The following is a 27,581-nucleotide window of genomic DNA, read 5'->3' as shown; positions in this document are numbered from 1 at the left end:
ATTCAGAAAGATTAATGTGTGACCTCAATAAGAACTCTTCCCTTCATAGTATGCTTTGTCTGTATACAATGAGAAAAAAACAGATACTGAATAAGACAACCACTTAAATATAAAACAATATTGCAGCATTATTAAAATTACTAGCAAGACAATATTTAGGTCTTCCAACCCTATCTAAATTACTAGTACAAATTACAATGCTCATAAGTGTACATTCTACTTAGATTCTCATCCCCATTATTTCCTTAACAGAATGAAATAAGAATAAACTTGAAGTGAAACTATCAAAGCTATTCATCACAATTTTTCAGTTAAAGTGGTCTCAGATGTGGAAGATATAACATTATGAAAGCCTCTGAGTAAATGCTAGAGGAAACCCATTTATGGACTATGGTGAGCACACATGAATTTTTCTGCCTACTGAAGGTGTGCTGAAAAAGTGTCCTCCAGGAAACAGTACCACAGTAAACCAGTCAACTACCCCAAAGAGTGGACTAAAAATCTGACTGCCTGATGGCTTCAGTTCAAAGAAAAACTATATCAGAGTGGCTCTGAAGAGTTCACAGATGTTAATTTGTCAAATAAATTTACCTAAAGTTACTCTAGATTAGATACCCTATGGCCAAAGACAGTTAGAAGCCACTTGGAATTCATATTTGTATAATTAAGTTGACAAAATGCTTCTCAACTGCTTTACTGATAAAAAAAGGTTTTAAGTTTCTAAACATATTTAAGAAACCAATTTCATTCCTTAGAAATCTGAATCTTTCTGTTCTTTATTTAACGTTTGAAAAGATGTTCTACCTCGAATTTCTGTCGTTTTGTTTGTTTATGGCTCAACTACAGTGGAAGAAAAACTGTAACTTTTGTATTTTTATGAGGTCTTTTTCAAGTGTTCTAACACATGATTTGATAGTGTCCATAACTAAATTATGAAGAGTGAACTGCAGCAGTTCTCAGCCTTGCACGCACACAAGAACTATCTGGGGAAACTCTGGAAAAAAAAGTCAGTGTCTGGACCAAACCCCACGTGCGTCTGATCAGAATGGAGGGATGAAGCCCCAGCACCAGGACTTTTGCAAACGGCCCCCTAATTCCAAAGAAGGTTAGACTCACTGTGTTAGGGAGACAGATCCCTAACTCGTATCTGAGTCGGCTGAGTCTTCTGAGCCCTTTCTCACAACTCACAGCCGACTGTGTGCCACAGAGGGGCCTGTGCTACCTCTCAGCTGGGTGGACACCTCTGCCCCGCCATGAAGCCCCCTCTCATCCTGCACCCTTCAGGAGACATGGCAGGGTGGTACATCCCACAGGGGTCAGCCTGGCTCCAACAGTTTCACCTCTGAATGCCACGAGATGAGCCAGAATCAGGAACCAACGAATGTGCAAATTCTGTTCATCCTTATCCATTATACACACAACTCACCATTTCTCAATGGGAAAATAAACAATTGCGTTATGAGTTCACTTGAAAATCCTGGCATACTTCCTTTAGAATTGAAAGGTCAAGAGAAAAAACCAGAAAGACTGCCAAGTAAATTCACTGCAATTTGACTTTTTCTGAATAGCACAATACATGGGTAAGCAGATATTAATAGGGTCGGCTGCTTTTTTTACCCATAAACACTTTTTTTGAAGATGTTATACTTCTCTTGTAAGGATGGGGAAACACAGGGTGAAAATCTGTGTAGTTTCTGTCACTGTTGTTTTCATTAAAGCCTTCAGTCCTACACAGAATCAAAGTGACTTACTGTCCCTTATTCTCTGGAATGTCAATTTTTAGTATACACCACTAGATTTCCACTTTTAAATAAAGCCAAGGGTACAGAGAGGAAGACGCTACCTAAAAAGTTCCACATAAAAATGTGACAGTTTAACTTTAGTGTGTATACATGGTTTCAATGATTCCCACCATGGGGAACTCAGTAGGAGACAACCTTAGAACTAACACACTATTTCCCAAAACCTGATTTACCATTTAAACTGGCAAACAGAGGTGAGACTCAAGTACACACTTCAGTGTCAGTACTTAAAAGAAGAAATCCAAGCTGGGGTGAATTACTAAACTGATTCTAAATTCAATCAGTTTTACAAAATAATTAGCTTAATGGGAGCTAGAAGTTCTTAGGCTATAGTTTTAAGGAGCACCTGCATATTCGGAAAAACACGATGAACTTTAGTTTTACTGTAACCCAAGCCCTTTAATCTCTTTAATGGTGTTTGCCCAATTTCATTTTGACTGCTCTAAAGTTACATTCACTATTTGGTCACCAATGTTGGTGAACAGACAATAATCCTTTCCACTTTATTTTTTGTGACTTTTCTTGGTTGCTGTTATTTTTCTTTTTTTCTAGAATATGATAAGCTAATTCATGCCTTTGTCTTCGTTTTGGAAGGATTTTATGCCAACATCTAGGCAAGAGATACTCTTTTGCTTAATTTAAAATAAGTGGTTGCATACTACAGTAGTAAATTTGTAATCAACCTAAAGATAATGTCTTAAAAGCACAATTAAACATGTCATAACAGAAGAAAACCCTGGTAATTACAAATAGTACAAGGCTTGCTGGGGTTTTAAACAGTAGTGCAAGACTAAGAAAAACCGCCACCCAGTGGTACAAAAGAAAACTGCAGTTTGTTTTTGTGTAAAATGAGTACCCTAGAGGATTACTTCGATTTCATTACTGATTGAACGAATAGTTATTACCTCCTTATGAGAAAAGGAACTAGTTAAAGCGAAAGGATGCTTTTCCACTGGGCCTTTTTGTTTTTAATTTCCTTACTATTATTTAGCACACTCGATATTTCACAAAGGCTAAAAGCTTTGGAAACCCTAACAGGGAAAAAGCTTTCTGTCCAAAAGTGAGCTAATTCTGCACAAGCAGCCCAAATATCCCTATTATCAATAAAAGAGCCTCGGCTCTGCTTGGACCCTGAGTTTCAAGTCATGGGGTGTTGACTTCAGCAACACCTTAATAATTGTGACCTCAAACCTATTTGTATTAAGTTGGAAGGCATGTCTAGAGGGAAAGGTATTGTCAAGGGGGGAAATACAGATAACTTATACCCTTAACAACATAATTTACTCTAACCTCTAACCTTTTTAGAAATACGTTATAAAGGCCAAGTAAGATAACAGTCTAACAAATTCTACAGAATCCATACTGATAAGAAGTTGTTGAGAAATCTGTATTCAGATCAAGAAGCAAGAGTTAGAACCAGACATGGAACAACAGACTGATTCCAAACTGGGAAAGGAGCACGTCAAGGTTGTATATTGTCACCCTGCTTATTTAACATATATGCAGAGTACATCATGTGAAATGCTGGGCTGGATGAAGCACAAGCTGGGATCAAGATTGCCTGGAGAAATATCAATAACCTCAGATATGCAGATGACACCACCCTTATGGCAGAAAGTGAAGAAGAACTAAAAAGCCTCTTGATCAAAGTGAAACAGGAGAGTGAAAAAGTTGGCTTAAAGCTCAACATTCAAAAAACTAAGATCATAGCATCTGGTCCCATCACTTCATGGCAAATAGATGTGGAAACAGTGTCAGACTTTATTTTCTTGGGCTCCAAAATCACTGCAGACAGTGCTGCAGCCATGGAATTAAAAGTTGCTTGCTTCTTCGAAGAAAAACTGTGACCAACCTAGACAGCATATTAAAAAGCAGAGACGTTAGTTTGCCAACAAAGGTCTGTCTAGTCAAAGCCATGGTTTTTCCAGTAGTCATGTATAGATGTGAGAGTTGGACTAGAAAGAAAGTTGAGCAGCGAAGAATCAATGCTTTTGAACTGTGGTGTTGGAGAAGACTCTTGAGAGTCCCTTGGACTGCAAGCAGATCCAACCAGTCCATCCTAAAGGAGATCAGTCCTGGGTGTTCATTGGAAGGACTGATGTTGACGCTGAAACTCCAATACTCTGGCCACCTGATGCGAAGAACTGACTCATCTGAAAAGACTCTAATGCTGAGAAAGATTGAGGGCAGGAGAAGGGAACGACAGAGGATGAGATGGTTGGATGGCATCACCGACTCAATGGACATGGGTCTGGGAGTTGATGATGGACAGGGAGGCCTGGCGTGCTGCGGTTCATGGGGTTGCATAGAGTCAGACACGACTGAGTGACTGAAATGAACTGAAGAAGTTGGTATAGATATAATCTAAGTCTTCACTTAGTTGTATCATTTATAAGTTAATAAACACACAAGAACACGTACATACAATTATTTTCCTGCAATGTATCTACTACACAAAAGGACCAAGCAAGACGTGTGGACACATGATAACCAAAACACATATGCCAAAGGCTGGAGTCATGTTGATAAAAGCAGTTCATAGCTATCATTTGACCTATGTGATATTTTTCAAACTTTCTACACATACACAGAGCAGGCTCTGAGAGTAAAAGTAGATACTACATAAGTTAATGTAGAACCATATGATAAAAAGAACTTAGACCAGTTTCTAAAAACAGTTTTCCATCCTATTTTTTAAGATAATTAACTATATTCCAAATCATCTATCCTGACTTTTACAGGTCAATTCTCAGTTAAGGCTTTAACCGCGGAAGGATATTTCACTAACTCAACAGTGTATAGTTGTCCCTCAGTTTCTGCAGGACCCTTACTAAAATCTGCAGTGGCTCACCAAGTTCCTTAAATAAAACAGTACAGTATTTGCATATAACCTACGCATACCGTCCTGTATACTTTAAATTACTTATCACACCTGATACAATATAAATGCCATGTAAACAGTTGCTAGACACGTGGCAAATTTAAGTTTTGCTTTTGCTGGATCACTCTGGATTTTTTTCTTTCAACATTTTCAATCTGCAGTTGGTTGAATTCATTGATGCAGAACTTTGTGGACATAGAGGGCTGACTATATCTTTCAATCTCAACTTCATTAAGGAGAGTATAGTTTACTGTAATATTTTTAAGTATTTAAAATATTAAATAGTGGAGAGTCTGAGGCAGCCAAAATTAAAGCCAAATTTATGTTTAATACAAGCAACCCTCTTTTATTAAAAAAAAAAAAAAGAAAACAAAAAAGCATAGCACTTTGTCTTTTAAAAATTAATTGTCTAGGGAACTCAGGGAAAGTTAAACTGACAGACATATTTCTACTTCTCTTGCATTTAATCCTGTTCTCCTTTGTACTATTTTTTAATCCCATTCAATAATAAAGTTAGTTAAGGAACATTTTAAAATTATTGAACACAATTTAAATTTTTAAAAAGAGCTTAAAATGTCACTACTGTCTCAAAATTTAAAATGATAATATAACTTAAAAAAAAAAAAAAAAGATGGATAGCTTAGTGGTTAAGAGGACAGGCTCTGAAGTTAGAAGGCCTGGGCTAATTCCAGATCTGGCCCATGTAAACTGGCGAGCTTTTTCAAGTCCTCTTCTGTATATGGGGGCTTCCCAGGTGGCGCTAGTGGTAAAGAACCAGCCTGCCAATGCAGGAGACATAAGAAATATGGGTTTGATCCCTGGGTTTGATCCACCGGGGAAGGCATAGCAACCCACTCCAATATTCTTGCCTGGGAAATCTCATGGACAGAGTCCCTGGCAGGCCACAGACAGTCCATAGCATCGCAGGGAGCTGGACATGAGTGAAGCGACTTAGCGTGCACTGTATATGGAGATAACATGACCACCTCACTCAAAGTGCTCTTCTAAGCATATTACACACATTAACTAATTTAATCCCCTCAACAACCCTACTGTTATCATGCTCGTTTTCTAAATAAGCTAAACGATACCTGGGAGGTTTCGTAACTTCCCCAAATGGTGAAGGGTGGCAGATATACCAGCCCAAAATATGCCACTTTAGCACAAAGATTATTCTGAGCTAAACTTGAACAAACACCAGGTGCAAGAAGGGCACTCTGTCCTCTCCTTTTCTTCCTGAAAGCAGGAGATAAAAAGAAAACTAACAAACAAACAAAAACTTTCTGGAAGATTATAGGAGGAAAAAAAATCACAGAACAGTAGTAACCCAAGGATTTTTCATGGAAAATGGTGGAGGGGTTGGAGCTTTACACCTGGGGGAAAAAACGGCACTAAACCGAGATAAGCATCAGTAGACATGGCAGCTGAAGGACCAGGAGGCCTCAGTCAACATGTGGGGGTCTGCTCTTGCTTGGATCATTTGAACAAGGGTGTGGGGTCCAGCTACACTTGAAACTAAATTGCAGTCCTGAGCCTGGGGCAGGGTGGTGCCTCCCTGTGACTGCTCAACCACAGGACAAGTGGTGCAGGAGCTAAATCCCACTCAGTCCAAGATGGCCCTGCAAAGACTCCCTCAACATACAGCGTGTCAGCTTATGGGAAAAGGCACCGTGAGAGCTGAGAGGCATCAGATGGGGCAGCTGGTCTGTGAAACCATACTAGGGAAGTAATGGCTGGAGATTCCCTCAAGAAGCAGCAAATCTTGGCATTTCTGTCTTTTGAGCCTCAGTTAAAGACCACTACTTAAACTACTCTTTCTTAGAAAGGCAGGGTCCACACCAGAAGCTTCACCAGCTGGGGACAGAAACCCCTGCTGGGCTAGTTATAAGACAGGCAGTGAAATATCTTCAAGCTACCAGCTACCAGATAGACACTGGAGGAGATTTTAGAAACAGCAGCCCCAGCAGCTTTTTCAGCTGTGGTTAAATCTTGTCTCTCCGATGCTGCAAGTGGCAGGCCACAGAAGAAGGCAAGACGGATCAAGAGTTCTCCAAGCACAGCTGCAGAAGCTGTGTGTGCTCGCAGACACGTCAGTGCACTATTTCTAATCATGAGACAACAGGAAAACACAGCTCTCTGCATGTGCATTACAGCCGTGTGCTAAGTGACTTCGGTTGTGTCACTCCATGGGACCTCACGGACTGTAGCCCACCAGGCCCCTCCGTCCATGGGGGTTCTCCAGGCAAGAATACTGGAGCGGGTTGCATGCCTTTCTCCAGGCCACAGAGGTGTTCTAAAACAAGAAATACAGAGCAGAGTTTGGAGAACCAGGCATTGCTAGAGCAAATTTCGGAAAGAACTGATTGTGAAAGTCCTGAAGAGGCAGAAACATCACAGGAGACCAGAGGCACCCCTGAATCTTCCATTACTCGGGCTAATTCGGCAGGTTAGAGAGAAGCAACGCTGGAAGCACTGGAAACAGAAGTGGGGGACGACAGAGCCGGTTCTATCTTGGAAGCCACAGCACAATTTCCTGACACTGTAAGAAGGGCCAGAGAAGCAGCTGGGTTGGTGGCACCCCACTTCATCCCTGTCAGGAGGCTCCCCGGAAAAACCACCAACCCTGGTCAGACTATGCCCCACTGCTCTGCCTCAGACGCAGCGGATCTGGTCAGAGAGAAACCAGCTCTCACCACTCTCACCTACGGCCCCTGTTCCAGGCCCCAGGAGGCAGGTCCAGGAAACCCACAGGCCTACCAGAACATGACTGTGGAAAAGATAGGATATTTTATGGTAGCATTTAACTACAAGGAAAACTCTCCTCTGGTTTCCCACAGATTAAGGCCGAGAAGCAGAAGAGGGCCAGAGGGGTAAAACCCCCGTGTCCTTACTGCAAGAGACCAGGTCCTGAAGAGAAGTGCTGAAGAGGTAGAGATCCACCCACCCATTCTGGATGTGTGGGTCAGAGGCGTGGGGTGAGCCTGGCTCTTAGAAGGCCTAACCTAAAAGTTCAACATAACCTGCAAACCCAAAAAGCCATCTTCCACTTGTCAAGACACACAGAGCCTCTCCCAATGCCAGGGGACCTCGGGCTGACTAGGCCAAGATATAGAGAGAAGAGGTAGGGCTGATAGGGAACCAGGATCTACAGAGGGAGACCCTGAGAAATACTGTCAAGAGCAAACACTCTTTGAGTTCATGCAAATCCTCAGATACGGAGCTGACTCTGGCAGAAGGAAATCCAGGTAGAAGAGGATGGATGTCCCAAGGGGACACTGGGTTTTAGCTCCTCCTCAACGCCCTATGAGAAGACAACTGCTGGGAAGAATTAGCCAAAGATTGCCAATCTCTTCTTTGGGATTGACAAATGACATGAAGGAAATGTCATGTTTCAGAACTCCCCTTGGGAAGAGCATAATATCTGGTTGAAAGGAATATTTTTTGAAGCCGCTAAAATGTTAATAACTAGCAGGTATTAATTTTATAATAGAAAATAAACTAGTCTTAAGATTCAGGAGTCACTATTTAACATATTTAGATTTTAAAGTGTACTTCAAAACTCCTGATGGGAATGTAAACTGGTGTAGCCACTATGCAAAACAGGAAGGAGGTTCCTTAAAACACTGAAAATGAGCTGCCATATGACCCAGCAATCCCAATCCTGGGTATATAGCTGGAAAAAAATGAAAACACTAATTCAGAAACATACATGTACCCTAAAGCTCACAGGGGCACCATCTGTAATAGCCGAAACAAGAGAAAACCCACGTACTTATCAACACACGACTGGATTAAGAAGATGCAATGCACGCGCGTGGCACACACACACACACACACACACACACACACACACACGAATAAAAAGAATGAAATTCTGCAACAACGTGGATGGACCCAGAGAGCATTATGTTTAGTGAAATAAACCACAGAAAGACAAATACTGTACGACATCACTTACATGTGGAATCACAAAAATAATACAAGTGAAGCAGGTGCAAAATAGGAAAAAACTCAGATACAGAAAACAAACTAGCGGTTACCAACAGGGAGAGGGAAGGGCGAGTTAGGGGTATGGGGTTAAGAGATGCAGGCTACAATATATAAAAAGAGATAAGCAACAAGAATGTACTGTGCAGCACAATTATAGCCATTATGTTATAACAGTGCTTATTTTATGATAATTTTTATTGGTACTTAATCTATGAAAATATTCAACCACTATGTTGTACCCCTGCAAGTTAATATTGTAAATCAACTCTACTTAAATAAAAAAAATAAATGTACCTCATTTAGCAACTATTTACTGGATGCCTAATTTAATTTCAGAAGCTGATTTATAAGCAGCACTAAGCCCTGCTTCTTCAAACAGAATTTGAATTTATCAAGAATTCTTCAAGACTTCTGGCTTTTCATAATTAAAAAGGTTGACTCGCTTCTGGATAGAAAAAAATGGGATGATTTTATCAACTGAACCTGAAGGACACATCTAAACTGATATACAAGAAAAGTCTGACTTGATGACAATATTTCAAGTGATTAATGATCCACATTTTTATAGATTTCCTATACATCAACTAATTCTGGAATTAGTAGAAAAATATTTTCAAATCAATCATATAACTTTTCAAGTAATCTTTTAAAGCAAAAGTCATTCATTTAATAATGTGGCTTCAATCCCTGGGTGGGGAAGATCCCCTGGAGAAGGCCACCCACCCCAGTATTCTCACCTGAAGAATCCCATGGACAGAGGAGCCTGGTGGGCAACAGTCCACGGGGTCGCAGGGAGTCAGACACAACTGAGCCACTAAACAACAAAGTCGGAAAACACTCACCTAAAAGGACAAAGCCGTCTGCCTCTGTCTCGGGTACTGACGGCTTCTTAGATTCCAGAGGCTTTCTGAAGAAGTGAAACATTGCTGCTTCTGCCGTTACCTGAAAGAGAAGCAAACATCGTATTATGGGAAACTCAGATGAAAATTTCACCCTTCTTACTAAAAAGCCAAATGTAAGAGATCACAATAAGTACTTTTAGGAATTCTATCCCCAGACTTAAGAACATGAGCCCTCTTTAGGTAACAGAAGTATCAGAAGACGAAACCAGAATATCAGGAGCATGGACTTCCAGTTTGACATTCTGTGTGCCTTGAATCCTGCAACCTCTCTCAACTTCTGAAGGTGTAGGAAAAAATCCAAGAAATCACTACAAGTAAAACTAAAATCAACAGATAACACCAAGTCTAAAAGGATCCCAGTAACCATTAACTGGACACTGGATTGAGGAAAGGAAAAAAAAAAAAAAAACCTCTCCAGATTTCTTATCATGCCACGTGACACTGAGGGCAGCTGAGAAAAGAAGGCACTGCACACACCCTCCAGAGCTGGTTATCTGATTCAGACACTCAAAGCTCTATTCATGGAAAAACTGCAGCCAGATTTAAATCCCTATCAGGCAAATATCTGTACTGGTGAGATTATTGTACACTGCCCCCTACACACACACACACACGCCCTCTCTCCTCTTTGTCCTTCCATCTTTGGACATTCCAATCCCAAAGAAAGGCAATGCCAAAGAATGCTCAGACTACCACACAATTCACTCATCTCACACGCTAGTAATGTTTAAAATTCTCCAAGCCAGGCTTCACCAATACGTGAACCATGAACTTCCAGATGTCCAAGCTGGTTTTAGAAAAGGCAGAGGAACCAGAGATCAAATTGCCAACACTCACTGGATCATCCAAAAGATAAGAGAGTTCCAGAAAAACATCTATTTCTGCTTTATGGACTAGGCCAAAGCCTTTGACTGTGCAGATCACAATAAACTGTGGAAAATTCTGAAAGAGATGGGCATACCAGACCACCTGACCTTCCTCTTGAGAAACCTGTATGCAGGTCAGGATGCAACAGTTAGAACTGGACATGGAACAACAGACTGGTTCCAAATAGGAAAAGGAGTATGTCAAGGCTGTATACTGTCACCCTGCTTATTTAACTTATATGCAGAGTACATCATGAGAAACGCTGGGCTGGAGGAAGTACAAGCTGGAATCAAGATTGTCGAGAGAAATATCAATAACCTCAGATATGCAGATGACAACACCCTATGGCAGAAAGTGAAGAAGAACTAAAGAGCTTCTTGATGAAAGTGAAAGAGCAGAGTGAAAATGTTGGCTTAAAGCTCAACATTCAGAAAATTAATATGGTATCTGGTCCCATCACTTCATGGCAAATAGATGGGGAAACAGTAGCTGACTTTATTTTTCTGGGCTCCAAAATCACTGCAGATGGCAATTGCAGCCATGAAATTAAAAGATGCTTATTGCTTGGAAGGAAAGTTATGACCAACCTAGACAGCATATTTAAAAGCAGAGACATTACTTTGCCAACAAAGGTCCATTTAGTCAAGGCTATGGTTTTTCCAGTGGTCATGTATGGATGTGAGAGTTGGACTATAAAGAAAGCTGAGCACCAAAGAATTGATGCTTTTGAACTGTGGTGTTGGAGAAGACTCTTGAGAGCCCCTTGGACTGCAAGGAGATCCAACCAGTCCATTCTGAAGGAGATCAGTCCTGGGTGTTCATTGGAAGGACTGAAGCAAAGAGCTGACTATTTGAAAAGACCCTGATGCTGGGAAAGATTGAAGGCAGGAGGAGAAGGGGATGACAGAGGATGAGATGGTTGGATGGCATCACTGACTCAATGGACAAAACTCCAGGAGTTGTGGAGGGAGGGAGGACTGGCGTGCTGCGGTTCATGGGGTCGCAAAGAGTTGGACATGACTGAGTGACTGAACTGAACTGAACTTTGTACATTCAGCTTTATATATTTGGGCAGGGCAACAACTCCTAGAAAACAACTGGAAAGGAAGCTAAAGGGAGTTGGGGAGAACATGTACCATTCTGAGGACAGTCCCTATTAGCAAAGCAACACAAGAGACAGCAAAGCAGAATTCCTGGTGGCATCAAGTGCCCCACATTTCAGTTTCATATATTCTGGCCATATCAGAATATCCTAGTGTAACAGGCAAGGTCAGCTTGCAGTACAAAATGAAGCAGGGCAAAGGCTAATAGAGTTTTGCCAAGAGAATGAACTGGTCATAGCAAACACTCTCTTCCAGTAACACAAGAGATGACTCTACACATAAACATCACTGATGGTCAATACTGAAATCAGATTGATTATATTCTTTGCAGCCAAAGATGGAGAGGCTCTACACAAAGAGCAAAGACAAGACCAGGAACTGACTGTGGCTCAGATCATGAGCTCCTTATTGCCACATTCAGACCTAAATTGAAGAAAGTAGGGAAAACCATTTAAGTATGACCTAAATCAAATCTCTTATGATTATACACTGGAAGTGAGAAATAGATTCAAGGGATTAGATCGGATAGAGTGCCTGAAGAACTATATGAGGTTCGTAAGACTGTGCAGGAGACAGTGATCAAAACCTCCCCAAAAAAGAAATGCAAAAAAGCAAAATGGTTGTCTGAGGAGGCCTTACAAATAGCTGAGAAAAGAAGAGAAGTGAAAGGCAAAGGAGAAAAAGGAAGAATATACCCACTGAATGCAGAGTTCCAAAGAACAGCAAGGAGAGATAAGAAAGCCTTCCTAAGTGATTAATGCAAAGAAATAGAGGAAAACTATATAATGAAAACAACAGAGGAAAAAAATGGGAAAGAATAGAGAGCTCTTCAAGAAGGAGATACTCAGGGAACATTTCATCCAAAGATGGGCACAATAAAGGACAGAATGGACCTAACAGAAGAAGAAGATATTAAGAAGTGGCAAGAATACACAGAAGAACTATACAAAAAAGATCTTAATGACCTGGATAACCACAATGGTGTGCTCACTCACCTAGAGCCAGGCATCCAAGACTGCAAAGTCAAGTGGGCCTTAGGAAGCATCACTATGAACAAAGCTAGTGGAGGTGACGGAATTCCAGTGGAGCTATTTCAACTCAAAGATGATGCTGTGAAAGTACTGCACTCAATATGGCAGCAAATCTGGAAAACTCAGCAGTGGCCACAGGACTGGAAAAGGTCAGTTTGCATGCTAATCTCTGAGAAGGGCAATACCAAAGAATGTTCAAACTGCTGCACAAATGCACTCATTTCACATGCTAGTAAGACCATGCTCAAAATACTCCAAGCTAGGCTTCAACAGTACATGAACTGAGAACCTCCAGATGTACAAGCTGGATTTAGAAAAGGCAGAGGAAGCAGTGATTAAATTGCCAATATCCTCTGGATTATCGAAAAAGCAAGGGAAATCCAGAGAAACATCTACTTCTGCTTCACTGATTACCCTAAAGCCTTTGACTATGTGGATCACAACAAGCTTTGGAAAATTCTTCAAGAGATGGGAATACCAGAACACCTTACCTGCCTCCTAAGAAACCTGTATGCAGGACAAGAAGCAACATTAGAAGCCGACATGGAACAATGGATTGGTTCAAAATTGTGAAAAGATTACATAGAGGCTGTATACTGTCACTCTGCTTATTAACTTATATGCAGAGTACATCATGAGAAATGCCAGGCTGGATGAAGCACAAGCTGGAATCAAGATTGCTGGGAGAAATATCAATCACTTCACATATGCAGATGACATCACCCTTATGAGAGAAAGCGAAGAACTAAAGAGCCTTTCAATGAAGGTAAAAGAGGAGAGTGAAAAAGCTGGCTTAAAATTCAACATTCAAAAAATGAAGAACGTGGTATCTGATCCCATCACTTCATCATAAATAGATGGGGAAACAGTGACAGACTTTATTTTCTTGGGCTCCAAAATCACTGCAGATGGTGACTGCAGCCATGAAATTAAAAGACACTTGCTCCTTGGAAGAAAAGCTATGACCAACCTAGAAAATGCATTTAAAAGCAGAGACATTACTTTGCCAACAAAGGTCTGTCTTGTCAAAGCTATGGTTTTTCCAGTATTCATGTATGGATGTGAGAGTTGGACCATCAAGAAGGATGAACGCCAAATAACTGATGCTTTTGAACTGTGGTGTTGGAGACGACTCTTGAGAGACCCTTGGACTGTAAGGAGATCCAACCAGTCCATCCTAAAGGAAATAAGTCCTGAATATTCATTAGAAGGGCTGATGTGGAAGCTCCAATACTTGGGCCACCTGATGTGAAGAACTGACTCCCTGGAAAAGACCCTGATGCTGGGAAAGATTAAAGGTAGGAGGAGAAGGGGATGACAGAGGATGAGATGGTTGGATGATACCATTGACTCAAAGGATATGAGTTTGAGCAAACTCAGGGAGACAGTGAAGGGCAGGGCAGCCTGGCGTGCTGCAGTCCTTGGGGTCACAGAGACTGAGTGACTGAACAACAACAAGACCAGAACATCGAGCAGGGAGGGTAGGTCAAGATTTTATCTGGTCAAAAGCCTTCTAGAAATGGAGATTGGTTTGGGTACTTGTGTAGGTCAACCTGCCCTGAGTTGTAGATCAGAGTAGATGGTAAAGGAGTCAGTTTGTCGGAAACATATCTGGCAGGTTTCACTTTCTAAAATTAAAAAAAAAAAAAAATGGAGAAGAAGAACACAAGCTGTGTGAAAAAGAAAATATTTCAGTAAAGGAAAAGGAAGAGCCTATGAAATCTGCAAAGACAGAGCTTACTGGATATAATGATGGAGCGATAAAAGTCTGGAAAAAGTTTGGCATCCTCAAAACAGTATAAGGAGAAATGGCCTTTAAATCTGGCCAAAAGAAAGTGAAGTTGCTCAGTCGTGTCCAACTCTTTGCAAGCCCATGGACTGTATAGCCGACCAGGCTTCTCAGTCCATGGAATTTTCCAGGCAAGAATACTGGAGTGGGTTGCCATTTCCTTCTCCAAGAGATCTTCCCAATTCAGGGATTGAACCCGGGTCTCCCGCACTGCAGGCAGACGCTTTACCGTGTGAGCCACCAGGGAAGCCCCAAAAAGAAAAAACAAGATTACATGGAAAAGCAACAGGAAAAGATGAAAAGACAAGGGATGAGATTAAAAAAAAAAACACTGAATAAGATAAAAAGGAAACTGATTCAAGAAAGAAATGATATCAGAAAAGAACTGGTTGGCTTATAGGCAGGAATGTAAGAAAATAAAGTTCATTCAAAGACTTAAAAGGTTGGAAGAAGCAACTAAGTTCTCAACCCTAACAGCTAAAACTGAAACAGAGAACGCCTCTGATGGAAGAGCAGATAACTAAAACTCAGTCTTGGTAAGTGACAAATCAAGGATATAATCATCAATCTGACACTAAAGCCTCAGCTGGCATGAATATGTGTGCGTGTGTGTTAGCTGCCCGGTTGTGTCTGACTCTGAGACCCCATGGACTGCAGCCCACCAGGCTCCTCTGTCCATGGGATTCTCCAGGCAGAATACTGGAGTGGCTTGCCACGCCCTTCTCCAAGAGATCTTCCCGATGCATGGGTCGAACCTGAGTCTGCTGAACTGGCAGGCTGATTCTTTACCACCGAGCCACGAGAGTAGCCCGTCACTTAGGACACAAAGGGTGAAGGCATAGAGACGAAGCAGGCCAGTGTCCAGCTGGAGCCTCACAGAGAAAAGATACCTTTGAATAAAGAAAGGGGGGCACATTTAAGGGTGAAAGATGAGAAATGCTGCAGATCTAAGAGTTACAGCTACAGTTATATAACTATAGTTATATTTTTATATATTAACTATATAGTTACAGTTAGCCAAAACTGTAGATCTAGCTACAGATACATGAAGCTGACTACAATCAAATAGATAAGTAACCAATACAATTTTGGAGAGCTGCGCTGCCAAAGTGACCACCAGTCTGGATTAAAGGAGGGCTATGACTACTGGATACTTACAGCAACGCTGCAGACAGAAAGCTGCCAGAGCAAACTGCTAATCCGCCAAGGACGGTCTCCTCTCCAGGGCTTACTTCAGTGGTAGCCAAGGAAGTTACTGGAAGAGGAAGGAACTCCAAGAGGGTGGAGCCAGTGGGGCTGGAGACTGCTGGGGAGGTGGGGTGGCCTCCCGGGAAGCAGAATCAGGGCATAATTAGTTAACATTCTCCAACCCAAGGCGGGGCTCCCCCACGATGCCTGCTCAGTGGGATGCCAGAACTGCCCTCCTCTGCGCCTGCCGTCAATCCCCCAGCCCCTCCTTTCTGGGTGGGAGTGGTTTGTCCATTACCTTTCCCAGTTACAGGATGGGACAGGACAGACCGCGCGGGTCTCTTTAGTTCACGAAGTCGCCACCCAAGAGCGCCACATCTGAACCTGAAGAAGACATACTGACCTTAGAGCATGTTGCTATGAATGAATGGGACAAAAGGTTCAAGCAGCTCCTCGGGAAGGGGTGAGTTACTTGGCCTACAGCATGGAGAGAGACCTGAGTACACAGTGACCACAGATGAGAACCACGGAACCATCAGGCTCTCAACGTTCTATCAGGAGCCATATAAGGACTGCAGTCTTCTACCCGCCTTGGAGGCCAATGTGGCAATGTCCCTTGTTCAGTTCACTGCCACGAGCTAGTAGAGTTCTAGAACAAGGAGCTTTGTGGACAGAGAGAGGTGTTTCAAAAACTGGTTCCTGATTTTAGCAAACAGAATTCAGCAACACATCAAAAAGCTCATACATCATGATCAAATTGGATTTATTCCAGGGGGAGCAAGGATTCTTCAAAATATGCAAATCAATCAATGTGACACACCATATTAACAAATCGAAAGATTAAAACCATATGATCATCTCAATAGATGCAGAAAAAGCCTTTGACAAAATTCAGCACTCATTTATGATTAAAACTCTTCAAAAAATGGGCATAGAAGGAACCTACCTCAACATAGCAAAGGCCATATAAGATAAGCCTATAGCAAACATTATTCTTGATGGTGAAAAACGGAAAGCATTCCCTCTAAGATCAGGAACAAGACAAGGGTGCCCATTTTCACCACTATTACTCAACATAGTTCTGGAAGTCCAAGCTACAGCAATCAAAGAAGAAAAAGAAAGAAAAGGAACTTAGATCGAAAAAGAAGAAGTAAAGCTCTCACTGTTTGCAGATGATATGATACTGTACATAGAAAACCCTAAAGATAGTATCAGAAAATCACTAGAGCTAATCATTGAATTTAGCAAAGTTTCAGGATACATATTAATACACAGAAATCACTTGCATTTCTATATACTAACAATGAAAAATCAGAAAGAGAAATTAAGGAATCAATCCCATTCACCATTCCAACAAAAAGAATTAAATATCTAGTAATAAACTTACCTAAAGAGACAAAAGAACTATACACAGAAAACTGTAAGACACCAATGAAAGAAATCAAAGGTGATATAAATAGATGGAAAGATAGTCCATGTTCCTGGCTAGGAAGAACCAATATTGTGAAAATGACGATACTACCTACTGCCATCCACAGATTCAGTGCGATCCCTATCAAATTACCAATGGCATTTTTCACAGAACTAGAACAAAAATTTTCACAATTCATACAGAAACACAAAAGATCCCCAACAGCCAAAGCAGTCTTGAGAAAGGAGAATGGAGCTGGAGGAATCAACCTTCCTAACTTCAGATTATACTACAAAACTACAGTCACCAAGACAGTATGGTACTGGCACAAAAACAGAAATATAGACCAATGGAACGAGATAGAAAGCCCAGAAATAAACCCATGCATCTATGGGTACCTTATTTTTGACAAAGGAGGCAAGAATATATAATGGGGCAAAGATACCTTCTTCAATAAATGGTGCTGGGAAAACTGGACAGCTTCATGTAAAAGAATGAAATTAGAACGCTTCCTAACACCATACATAAAATGGATTAAATGGATCAAAATGGATTAAAGACCTAAATGTAAGACCAGAAACTATATAATTCTTAGAGGAACAGAACACTTGATGACATAAATCAAAGCAAAATCTTCTATGACCCACCTCCTAGAGTAATGGAAATAAAAACAAAAGTAAACAAGCGGGACCTGATTAAACTTAACAGGCTTTTGCACAGCAAAGGAAACTATAAGCAAGGTGGAAAGACAACCCTCAGAATGGGAGAAAATAATAGCAAATGAAACAACTGACAAAGGATTAATTTCCAAAATATATAAGCAGCTCATACAACTCAATGCCAGAAAAACAAACAGTCCAATCTAACAGTGGGGAAAAGATCTAAACAGACATTTATCCAAAGAAGACATACAGGTGGCTAACAAACACATGAAAAGATGTTCAACATCGCTCATTATTAGAGAAATGCAAATCAAAACCACAATGAGATATCACCTCACACCAGTCAAGATGCCCTCATCAAAAAGTCTACGAACAATAAATGCTGGAGAGGGTGTGGAGAAAAGGGAGCCTTCTTGCACTGTTGGTGGGAGTATAAATTGATACAGCCACTATGGAAGATGGTATGGAGACTCCTTCAAAAACTAGGAATAAAACCACCATATGACCCAGCAATCCCACTCCTAGGCATATAACCTGAGGAAATCAAACGTGAAAAAGATACATGTATCCCATCGTTCTTTGCAGCACTGTTTACAATAGCTAGAACAAAGAAGCAACCTAGATGTTCATCGACAGATGAATGGATAAAGAAGTTGTGGTACACAGTGGAATATTACTCAGCCATAAAAGGGATGCATTTGAGTCAGTTCTAAGGAGGTGGATAAACCTAGAGCTTATTCCACAGAGTGACATAAGTCAGAAAGAGAAAGATAAATATCATATTCTAATGCATATATACAGAATCTAGAAAAATGGTACTAAAAAATTTATTTACAGGGCAGCAATGAAGTCCGAAATGCAATATGTGGATGTGATCTCAAAAACGACAGAATGATCTCTGTTTGTTTCCACAGCAAACCATTCAATATCACAGGAATCCAAGTTTATGCCCCGACCAGTAATGCTGAAGAAGCTGAAGGTGAACGGTTCTATGAAGACCTCCAAGACCTTTAGAACTAACATGCAAAAATGATGTCCTTTTCATTATAGGGGACTGGAATGCTAAAGTACGAAGTCAATAAACACCTGGAGTAACAGGCAAATTTGGCCTTAGAGTACAGAATGAAGCAGAGCAAAGGCTAATAGAGTTTTGCCAAGAGAACACACTGGTCATAGCAAACACCCTCTTCCAACAATGCAAGAGAAGACTCTACACGTGGACATCACTAGATGGTCAACACCGAAATCAGATTGATTATATTCGTTTCAGCCAAAGATGGAGAAGCTCTAAACAGACAGCAAAAACAAGACTGGGAGCTGACTGTGGCTCAGATCATGAACTCCTTACTGCCAAATTCAGACTTAAATTGAAAAAAGTCTAGACCATTCAGGTATGAACTAAATCAAATCCCTTATAATTATACAGTTGAAGTAAGAAATAGATTTAAGGGACTAGATCTGATAGATAGAGTGCCTGATGAACAATGGATGGAGGTCGTGATATTGTACAGGAGACAGGAATCAAGACCATCTCCAAGAAAAAGAAATGCAAAAAAGCAAAATGGCTGTCTGAGGAGGCCTTACAAATAGCTGTGCAAAGAAGAGAAGCAAAAAGCAAAGGAGAAAAGGACAGATATACCCACTGAATGCAGCATTCCAAAGAATAGCAAGGAGAGATAAGAAAGCCTTCCTCAGCAATCAATGCAAAGAAATAGAGGAAAACAACAGAACAGGAAAAACTAGAGATCTCTTCAAGAAAATTAGAGATACCATGAGATCATTTCATGCAAAGATGGGCTCGATAAAGGACAGAAATGGTATGGACCTAACAGAAGCAGAAGATATTAAGAAGAGGTGGCAAGAATACACAGAAGAACTGTACAAAAAAGATCTTCTTGACCCAGATAATCACAATGGTGTGATCACTCACCTAGAGCCAGACATTCTGGAATGTGAAGGCAAGAAGGCCTTAGAAAGCATCACTATGAACAAAGCTACTGGAGGTGATGGAATTCCAGTGGAGCTATTTGAAATCCTCAAAGATGATGCTGTGAAAGTGCTGCACTCAATATGCCAGCAAATTTGGAAAACTCAGCAGTGGCCACAGGACTGGAAAAGGTCAGTTTTCATTCCAATCCCAAAGAAAGGCAATGCCAGAGAATGCTCAAACTACCACACAATTGCACTCATCTCACACGCTAGTAAAGTAATGCTTAAAATTCTCCAAGCCAGGCTTCACCAATACGTGAACCATGAACTTCCAGATGTTCAAGCTGGTTTTAGAAAAGGCAGAGGAACCAGAGATCAAAATGCCAACATTCACTGGATCATCAAAAAAGCAAGAGAGTTCCAGAAAAACATCTATTTCTGCTTTATTGACTATGCCAAAGCCTTTGATTGTGTGGATCACAATAAACTGTGGAAAATTCTGGAAGAGATGGGCATACCAGACCACCTGACCTGCCTCTTGAGAAACCTATATGCAGGTCAGGAAGCAACAGTTAGAACTGGACATGGAACAAACAGACTGGTTCCAAATAGGAAAAGGAGTACATCAAGGCTGTATATTGTCACCCTGCTTATTTAACTTATATGCAGAGTACATCATGAGAAATGCTGGGCTGGAGGAAGTACAAGCTGGAATCAAGATTGTCGGGAGAAATATCAATGACCTCAGATATGCAGATGACACCACTCTTATGGCAGAAAGTGAAGAAGAACTAAAGAGCCTCTTGATGAATGTGAAAGAGGAGAGTGAAAAAGTTGGCTTTTTCTGAAGCTCAACATTCAGAAAACTAAGATCATGGCATCTGGTCCAATCACTTCATGGGAAATAGATGGGGAAACAGTGGCTTTATTTTTCTGGGCTCCAAAATCACTGTAGATGGTAATTGCAGCCATGAAATTAAAAGATGCTTACTCCTTGGAAGGAAAGTCATGACCAACCTAGATGGCATATTGAAAAGTAGAGACATTACTTTTCCGACTAAGGTTCATCTAGTCAAGACTATGGTTTTTCCTGTGGTCATGTATGGATGTGAGAGTTGGACTATAAAGAAAGCTGAACACCGAAGAATTGATGCTTTTGAACTGTGGTGTTGGAGAAGACTCTTGAGAGTTCCTTGGACTGCAAGGAGATCCAACCAGTCCATTCTGAAGGAGATCAGTCCTGGGTGTTCATTGGAAGGACTGATGCTAAAGCTGAAACTCCAGTACTCTGGCCACCTCATGCGAAGAGGTGACTCATTGGAAAAGACTCTGATGCTGTGAAAGATTGAAGGCGGGAGGAGAAGGGGACGACAGAGGATGAGATGGTTAGATGGCATCAACAACTCAATGGACATGAGTTTGTGTAAATTCCAGGAGTTGGTGATGGACAGGGAGGCCTGGCGTGCTGCGGTTCATGGGGTCACAAGGAGTCGGACACGACTGAGCAACTGAACTGAACTGAATGAAGAAACAGACATAGAGAAAAGACTTATGGACATGGGGAAAGAGGAGGAGAGGGTGAGATATATGGAAAGAGTAACATGGAAACTTATATTACCATATGTAAAATAGATAGCCAACGGGCATTTGCTTTATGGCTCAGGAAACTCAAACAGGGGCTCTGTATCCACCTAGAGGGATGGCATGGGGAGGAATATGGGAGGGAGTTTCAAAAGGGAGGGGTTATATGTATACCTATGGCTGGTTCATGTTGAGGTTTGACAGAAAACAGTAAAATTCTGTAAAGCAATTACCCTTCAATAGAAAAATTAATTAATTTTAAAAAAAAAGAAGGTAGGGAACAAAATAAGTAAACTTTAGAGCTAGAAAAGAAAAAAAAAAAAAAAAAGGAAAGTGGTTCCTATTCTAACAAACAAAGGAAAAGCCTTTAAGGGAAGGACTCAAACTTCAATACATTTTCATGTCTGGCCCTAAGACCGAAATGGAACAAACATAAAAATCAGAAAACCAGTTCTCTTGAGTCATACTCAAGCCCTCAAAGTTTAGATACATTGTTATAAAACTCAGAGCAAATTCAGCAGTAGTATAAGAATCTTTTTAAATTCAAGTATTTTGTACAGATCTTATAATTCAAATAATTAATTGAAGCATTTAAGCTCTCCATAACCTATAAAGAAAAGTTAAAACAATACACAGGCTTAAACAGGCTGCAGCAGGTTGTCAACAGTACGACTTCTGTGGCAATGGATAGTATTACAGTTTGTCACCCTAGAACATTAGAAAATCCCAAACATTTCAGAGAAGGAGAGAGAACGTAGCTTCCAAGAAGTCAAGAACTATCCAGGCATGGAAGAAATAAGTCAGGAACAGGAAAAGGGTAGTAGAGACAGTATGAAAGAACTCAGAATGGCAGCAAAGTTTGCTACAAACATCCACCGGAAATGGCTCTAAAATTGCTACAAAAGTATCCATCACCCTCACCCCTGTCTTAACTCCTTCAAGATGGGAGGGAGTTTCACACATGACCACCGTCTTAACTCCTTCAAGATGTTTTCCCATGGGAACATGGCGCCAATTTCACAATCCAACTCTTGGGATTCCCTTGTACCATCAACGCTGCTGACATTAGTGATTCATTTATTCCACTAGGTACCTAATTCAGTCTAACTATATAGCTTTACAGCAATCACTCTGTGCATGTAAAGGCTATGTCCTGAGACACTAAAATCTACAACAAAGTATCTTTATCCCATGGTATTTTTTGTGTCATTAAAAACACAAAGTGGTATAAAAATTTATCCTAGCAGAGCTGGCAGTACCATTCTGCCATCTTCCCTCTACGGGCTAGTCCCACAGCAGGAAAGTTACACGGCTAGGTCACCACTCCAGCAGCCAGATTTTCTGACCCCACCTAAGACTAGAAACTGGGCAAGAGAAAGGGAGTAACTAACACCCCAGCAACACCTGCCAGGCTTCTACAATGTGTCAAGCACAGTACCAAAATGCCTTAAAGACTCTATCTCCTGTAATCTTACCATCACCCACCAGGCACACATAATTAGGCACATCATGTAAATGAAAGAACTGAAGTTAGTTACATATGGATACAAATGTATATGGCTGGTCAACAGCAGAGCTAGAATTTTAAATCAAGTCTCTTGGGCACCACAACTGAACGTTTTTCATCAACAAAGCACCAAAGACAAAGAGCCCATAACAAAGCATTTGTGTTGGACTTCAACAGAATATTTCCTAGTATTAGTCAAAATACATTTGATCAGTTTCACGCTCGTCTTTCTAAATCCCTGCTTTTCCAAACCGCGCTCAGCTCTGTGTTCTGAAGACACTTGCTAATTCCACAACATCCATGTTCAAGACTTTCACTTGAGAAACAGTCATAAAATATAAAGTAAGTGCTTAGGCCAGATACTAACTGGGCACTAAAAATGCAGCTGCTGCTGCTGCTGCTAAGTCACTTCAGTCGTGTCCGACTCTGTGCGACCCCATAGACGGCAGCCCAACAGGCTCCCCCGTCCCTGGGATTCTCCAGGCAAGAACACTGGAGTGGGTTGCCATTTCCTTCTCCAATGCATGAAAGTGAAAAGTGAAAGTGAAGTTGATCAGTCATATCCGACCCTTAGCGACCCCATGGACTGCAGCCTACCAGGCTCCTCCATCCATGGGGTTTTCCAGGCAAGAGTACTGGACTGGGGTGCCATTGCCTTCCCCGAAAAATCCAGCACTCAACTTATATGTAAGGGAACAAACAGTAACCTGAACCTACCTGATTTCGAAGGCAATCCTGAGCAAAACTAAGAGGGATTTAGGAGCCCCACCCACAAAGCGCAGAAGGCCTGTAGCAGCCCTGGTGCCCCCGGCTAAGCAGATGGGAAGCCCCAAGCATGCATGCTTCTGACATACGTGGCTTTGACGGTGGCCTTCCTCTGCTTGTTCCAGCATGTTCCAGCCTCATTTCCTTAGATACAATGTTAGCATTATAAAAACTGTCAACAGTGAGCAAATTTTACACTTACAGATGGGAGAAATATCAAAATTTATTCTTAAAAAGCCATTATCCCCGGCAGCAACACTATGGCCTGGCTGAGCTGGGACCCAGCCCGGAAGGCCTCCTAATCCCCAGACGCTGGGATCCTGGAGCTGCCTCCACACAGCGGGGGATGAAGTGTTTGTTCACTGTCCAAGACACAGGTTGGGAGAAAATCCTTGCAAATCACAGATCTGAAATAGGATGCATGTTTAGAACATATAAAGAACTCTTAAAATTCAATCATGAGAAAAAAAATTCAATAAAGACTGGGCAAAAGCTGCAAGCAGGCATTTTCCCAAAGATGATACGTGATGGCAAAGAACCACATTAAATGATACTCAACATCATTAGTCAACAGGCAAATGCAAATTAAAATCTCAGTGAGTTAACACTATATATTCTTATTAACACTGTAAAAGGCGTGCCATGCCAACTCTTGACAAAACCATGGAGCAACTGGAACTCTTGCACACTGTGGTACAGCCTCTCTGGATAACGGTGTGGCAGTTTCTTAAAAAGTTAACATATACACCTACCATGTGACCCAGACCTTCTCCTTTAAGTATTTACCTAAGAAAAACAACAGTGTATGTCCATATTTATATGCAAACTTTATACAGCTTTTTAGGTAACAGCTCCAAACAGGAAACAACCCACATGTTCAACAATAAATCAAAGAAGAAACAAATTGCAGCATACCCATCGGAGAAGGCAGTGGCACCCCACTCCAGTACTCTTGCCTGGAGAATCCCATGGATGGGGAGGAGCCTGGTGGGCTGCCGTCTATGGGGTCGCAGAGTCAGGCACGACTGAAGCGACTTAGCAGCAGCAGCAGCAGGAGCATACCCATAATACTATTCAGCAACAGAAAGGCATGAAGGCCTAAGATACGCTACAACATGCATGAATCTTGGGAGGGGGAAAAAAAAAAAACAGGCTGAGTGAAAGAAGCCAGACCACAAAAAACTGCTAGAAAATGCAAACTAACATAAAGTGACAGAAAGCAGATGAGGGCCTGCCTAGGGAATGGGAGGTACTGGGAGGGAGAGTGGGAGGGAGGAATTACCACGATCACAAGGAAACTTTTGAGGGTGACAGATAGATTCATAACCTCAATTGGAGTGACAGTCTCAGGAGACATACACATGCCAAAACTCATCAAACTGCACACCTGCAACATGTGCACTTCATCCTATGTTGATAATACCCCAAGAAAGCGATTTTTAAATTATCAGCATGATACTCTAGGTGTTATATAAATGCAGCGTGCTGTGCTTAGTCGCTCTGTCGTGTCCGACTCCTTGAGACCCCATGGACTATAGTCCACCAGGCCCCTCTGTCCACGGGATTCTCCAGGCCAGAATACTGGAGCGGGCTGCCATGCCCTCCTCCAGGGGATCTTCCCAACCCAGGGATCGAACCCGGGTCTCCCGCATTGCAGGCAGATTCTTTACCGTCTGAGCCACCAGGGAAGCCCATGAACACTGTGGTTCACAGTTACTCATTGTCTCAAATCTCTTAAACCACTTTGTGTGGTTACAGGTGCAGCCTTCATATGCAAAGCAAGATGCTCCTTTCTCTATGCATTCACATAAAACTGGAAAATGAAAGGACAGTGTCTTCACTCTTAATGATACACAGACTGCATATAGAAGGCTACTCTGATCGCTACGCAGGGCGGATTTTACTGCTCTGAAGGGAAAGTGGGTAGGACAAGTAATGTATTTATTTTTCCTATTATGCTAAGACTTACCTTTTAAATAATATTACCCATGACAAAAGGACTAAAGGTAACCTGATTTTCACAATCTGATCATCTTGTTTCAATAGACTTCTTGATAATGTAAATACATTAAGATAATGTAAATATACTCAGATGCCTATGTAGGACTGATATAATCAATCCAGGAAATTTTATACTGCTGAAAAACTAAAATCCTGAACCATGTTTAATCTTCCTCTACTGTATGATGAGTTGTGAATTGCATGGTTACACAAAAGTAATAAAATCTAAATAACAAGTTTCCTAATTTATTCCAAGAGAGGCCAAAAAAGACAGAAGTCCGTGCTTTGGACAGTTTAATCATAAAAGATTATATTACCCCTAATAACATTAAACAGTGCAAAACATTCCAGAAGGCTCAATGAGAATAAAGAGCCCTGTTACATTTGACCAACAGGCAGCCTTGAGTTTAACTTCATTTGACGGGCACAGATGTAAACCAGGAAGAAAAGGGAGGACTCTCCTGTAAGAAGGGTCAGCAGGAACAAAGAGCACAGCCTGCTGAAGGGATAGCAGAGGGATCTCAGCTCACTGGAAGCACGGAGGTAAACAACAGAAGACTACAGAAGCAAAGCAGAGGGTGCTCAGGTGGTTAGAAATTCAACTTCCAACACTGGCAGTGTGGCTTCAATCCCTGTTCAGGGAGCTAAGACCCCCACATGCCATGTAGCCAAAATACCAGAACATGAAACAGAAGCAACACTGTAAGGCATTCAATAAAGTCTTTAAAAATGGTCCACATTAAAAAAAAAAATTCTTAAAAACAAAGTATTGAAAGGGCTACAAAATCAAGAAAATGTTAGAATATCCAGAGCAGCTTACCAAGGTTTGTTGAATCCTATTGGTGTGCTGCAGTCCATAGGGTTGCAAAGAGGTGGACACGACTGAGCGGCTGAACTGAACTGATTTATGAAGTCTAGGCTCTTGCAGAAAGTAGTGTTTCAGAAAAATTTAAAATAATAGTCTGGACCTAGAGAGATTACATACTAAGTGAAGCCAGAGAAACACAAATATTAATATCATATCACTTACATGTATATTGTCACCCTGCTTATTTAACTTATATGCAGAGTACATCATGAGAAACGCTGGACTGGAAGAAACACAAGCTGGAATCAAGACTGCCAGGAGAAATATCAATAACCTCAGATATGCAGATGACACCACCCTTATGGCAGAAAGCGAAGAGGACCTAAAAAGCCTCTTGATGAAAATGAAAGAGGAGAGTGAAAAAGCTGGCTTAAAGCTCAACATTCAGAAAACCAAGATCATGGCATCTGGTCCCATCACTCCATGGGAAATAGATGGAGAAACAGTGGAAACAGTGTCAGACTTTATTTTTTGGGCTCCAAAATCACTGCAGATGGTGACTGCAGCCATGAAATTAAAAGACACTTACTCCTTGGAAGGAAAGTTATGACCAACCTAGAGAGCATATTCAAAAGCAGAGACATTACTTTGCCGACTAAGGTCTGTCTAGTCAAGGCTATGGTTTTTCCAGTGGTCATGTATGGATGTGAGAGTTGGACTGTGAAGAAGGCTGAGCACCGAAGAATTGATGCTTTTGAACTGTGGTGTTGGAGAAGACTCTTGAGAGTCCCTTGGACTGCAAGGAGATCCAACCAGTCCATTCTGAAGGAGATCAGCCCTGGGATTTCTTTGGAAGGAATGATGCTAAAGCTGAAACTCTAGTACTTTGGCCACCTCATGTGAAGAGCTGACTCACTGGAAAAGACTTTGATGCTGGGAGGGATTGGGGCCAGGAGGAGAAGGGGATGACCAAGGATGAGATGGTTGGATGGCATCACTGACTCGATGGACGTGAGTCTGAGTGAACTCCGGGAGTTGGTGATGGACAGGGAGGCCTGGCGTGCTGCGATTCATGGGGTCGCAAAGAGTCGGACACCACTGAGCGACTGAACTGAACTGCACTGAACTGAACATGTAGAATCTAAAAAAATGATAAAAATTAACTTATACACAAAACAGAAATAAACCCACAGACATAGAAAACAAACTTAAGGTTACCAAATGGGAAAGCAGAAAGGGATAAATTAGGAGTCTGAGATTAACATACATACTAAATAAAATAGATAAGTAACAAGGACCGAGTTGTAACACAGGGAACTCAACAGCTTGTAATAACCTATAATCGAAAAGAATCTGGAAAAGGA

General features: G+C 41.4%; 1 protein-coding gene across 1 annotated transcript in view; it reads right to left on the bottom strand.

Annotated features, from left to right (window-relative positions):
* UMAD1 (UBAP1-MVB12-associated (UMA) domain containing 1) overlaps positions 1-27,581 on the bottom strand; it is a 255,259-nt gene that overhangs the window by 207,990 nt on the left and 19,688 nt on the right. Inside the window, exon 2 of the mRNA XM_068973060.1 lies at positions 9,516-9,615. Coding sequence (XP_068829161.1) covers positions 9,516-9,597 — 82 coding nt within the window. The 5' untranslated portion in view covers positions 9,598-9,615. The remainder of the gene's footprint in view (positions 1-9,515; positions 9,616-27,581) is intronic.

This window comes from Capricornis sumatraensis, chromosome 5 (genome assembly GCF_032405125.1).
Source record: "Capricornis sumatraensis isolate serow.1 chromosome 5, serow.2, whole genome shotgun sequence".
Lineage (NCBI taxonomy): Eukaryota > Metazoa > Chordata > Mammalia > Artiodactyla > Bovidae > Capricornis > Capricornis sumatraensis.
Note: the sequence above shows the minus strand (reverse complement) of the source record. Positions and strands in the feature narration are given on the sequence as shown.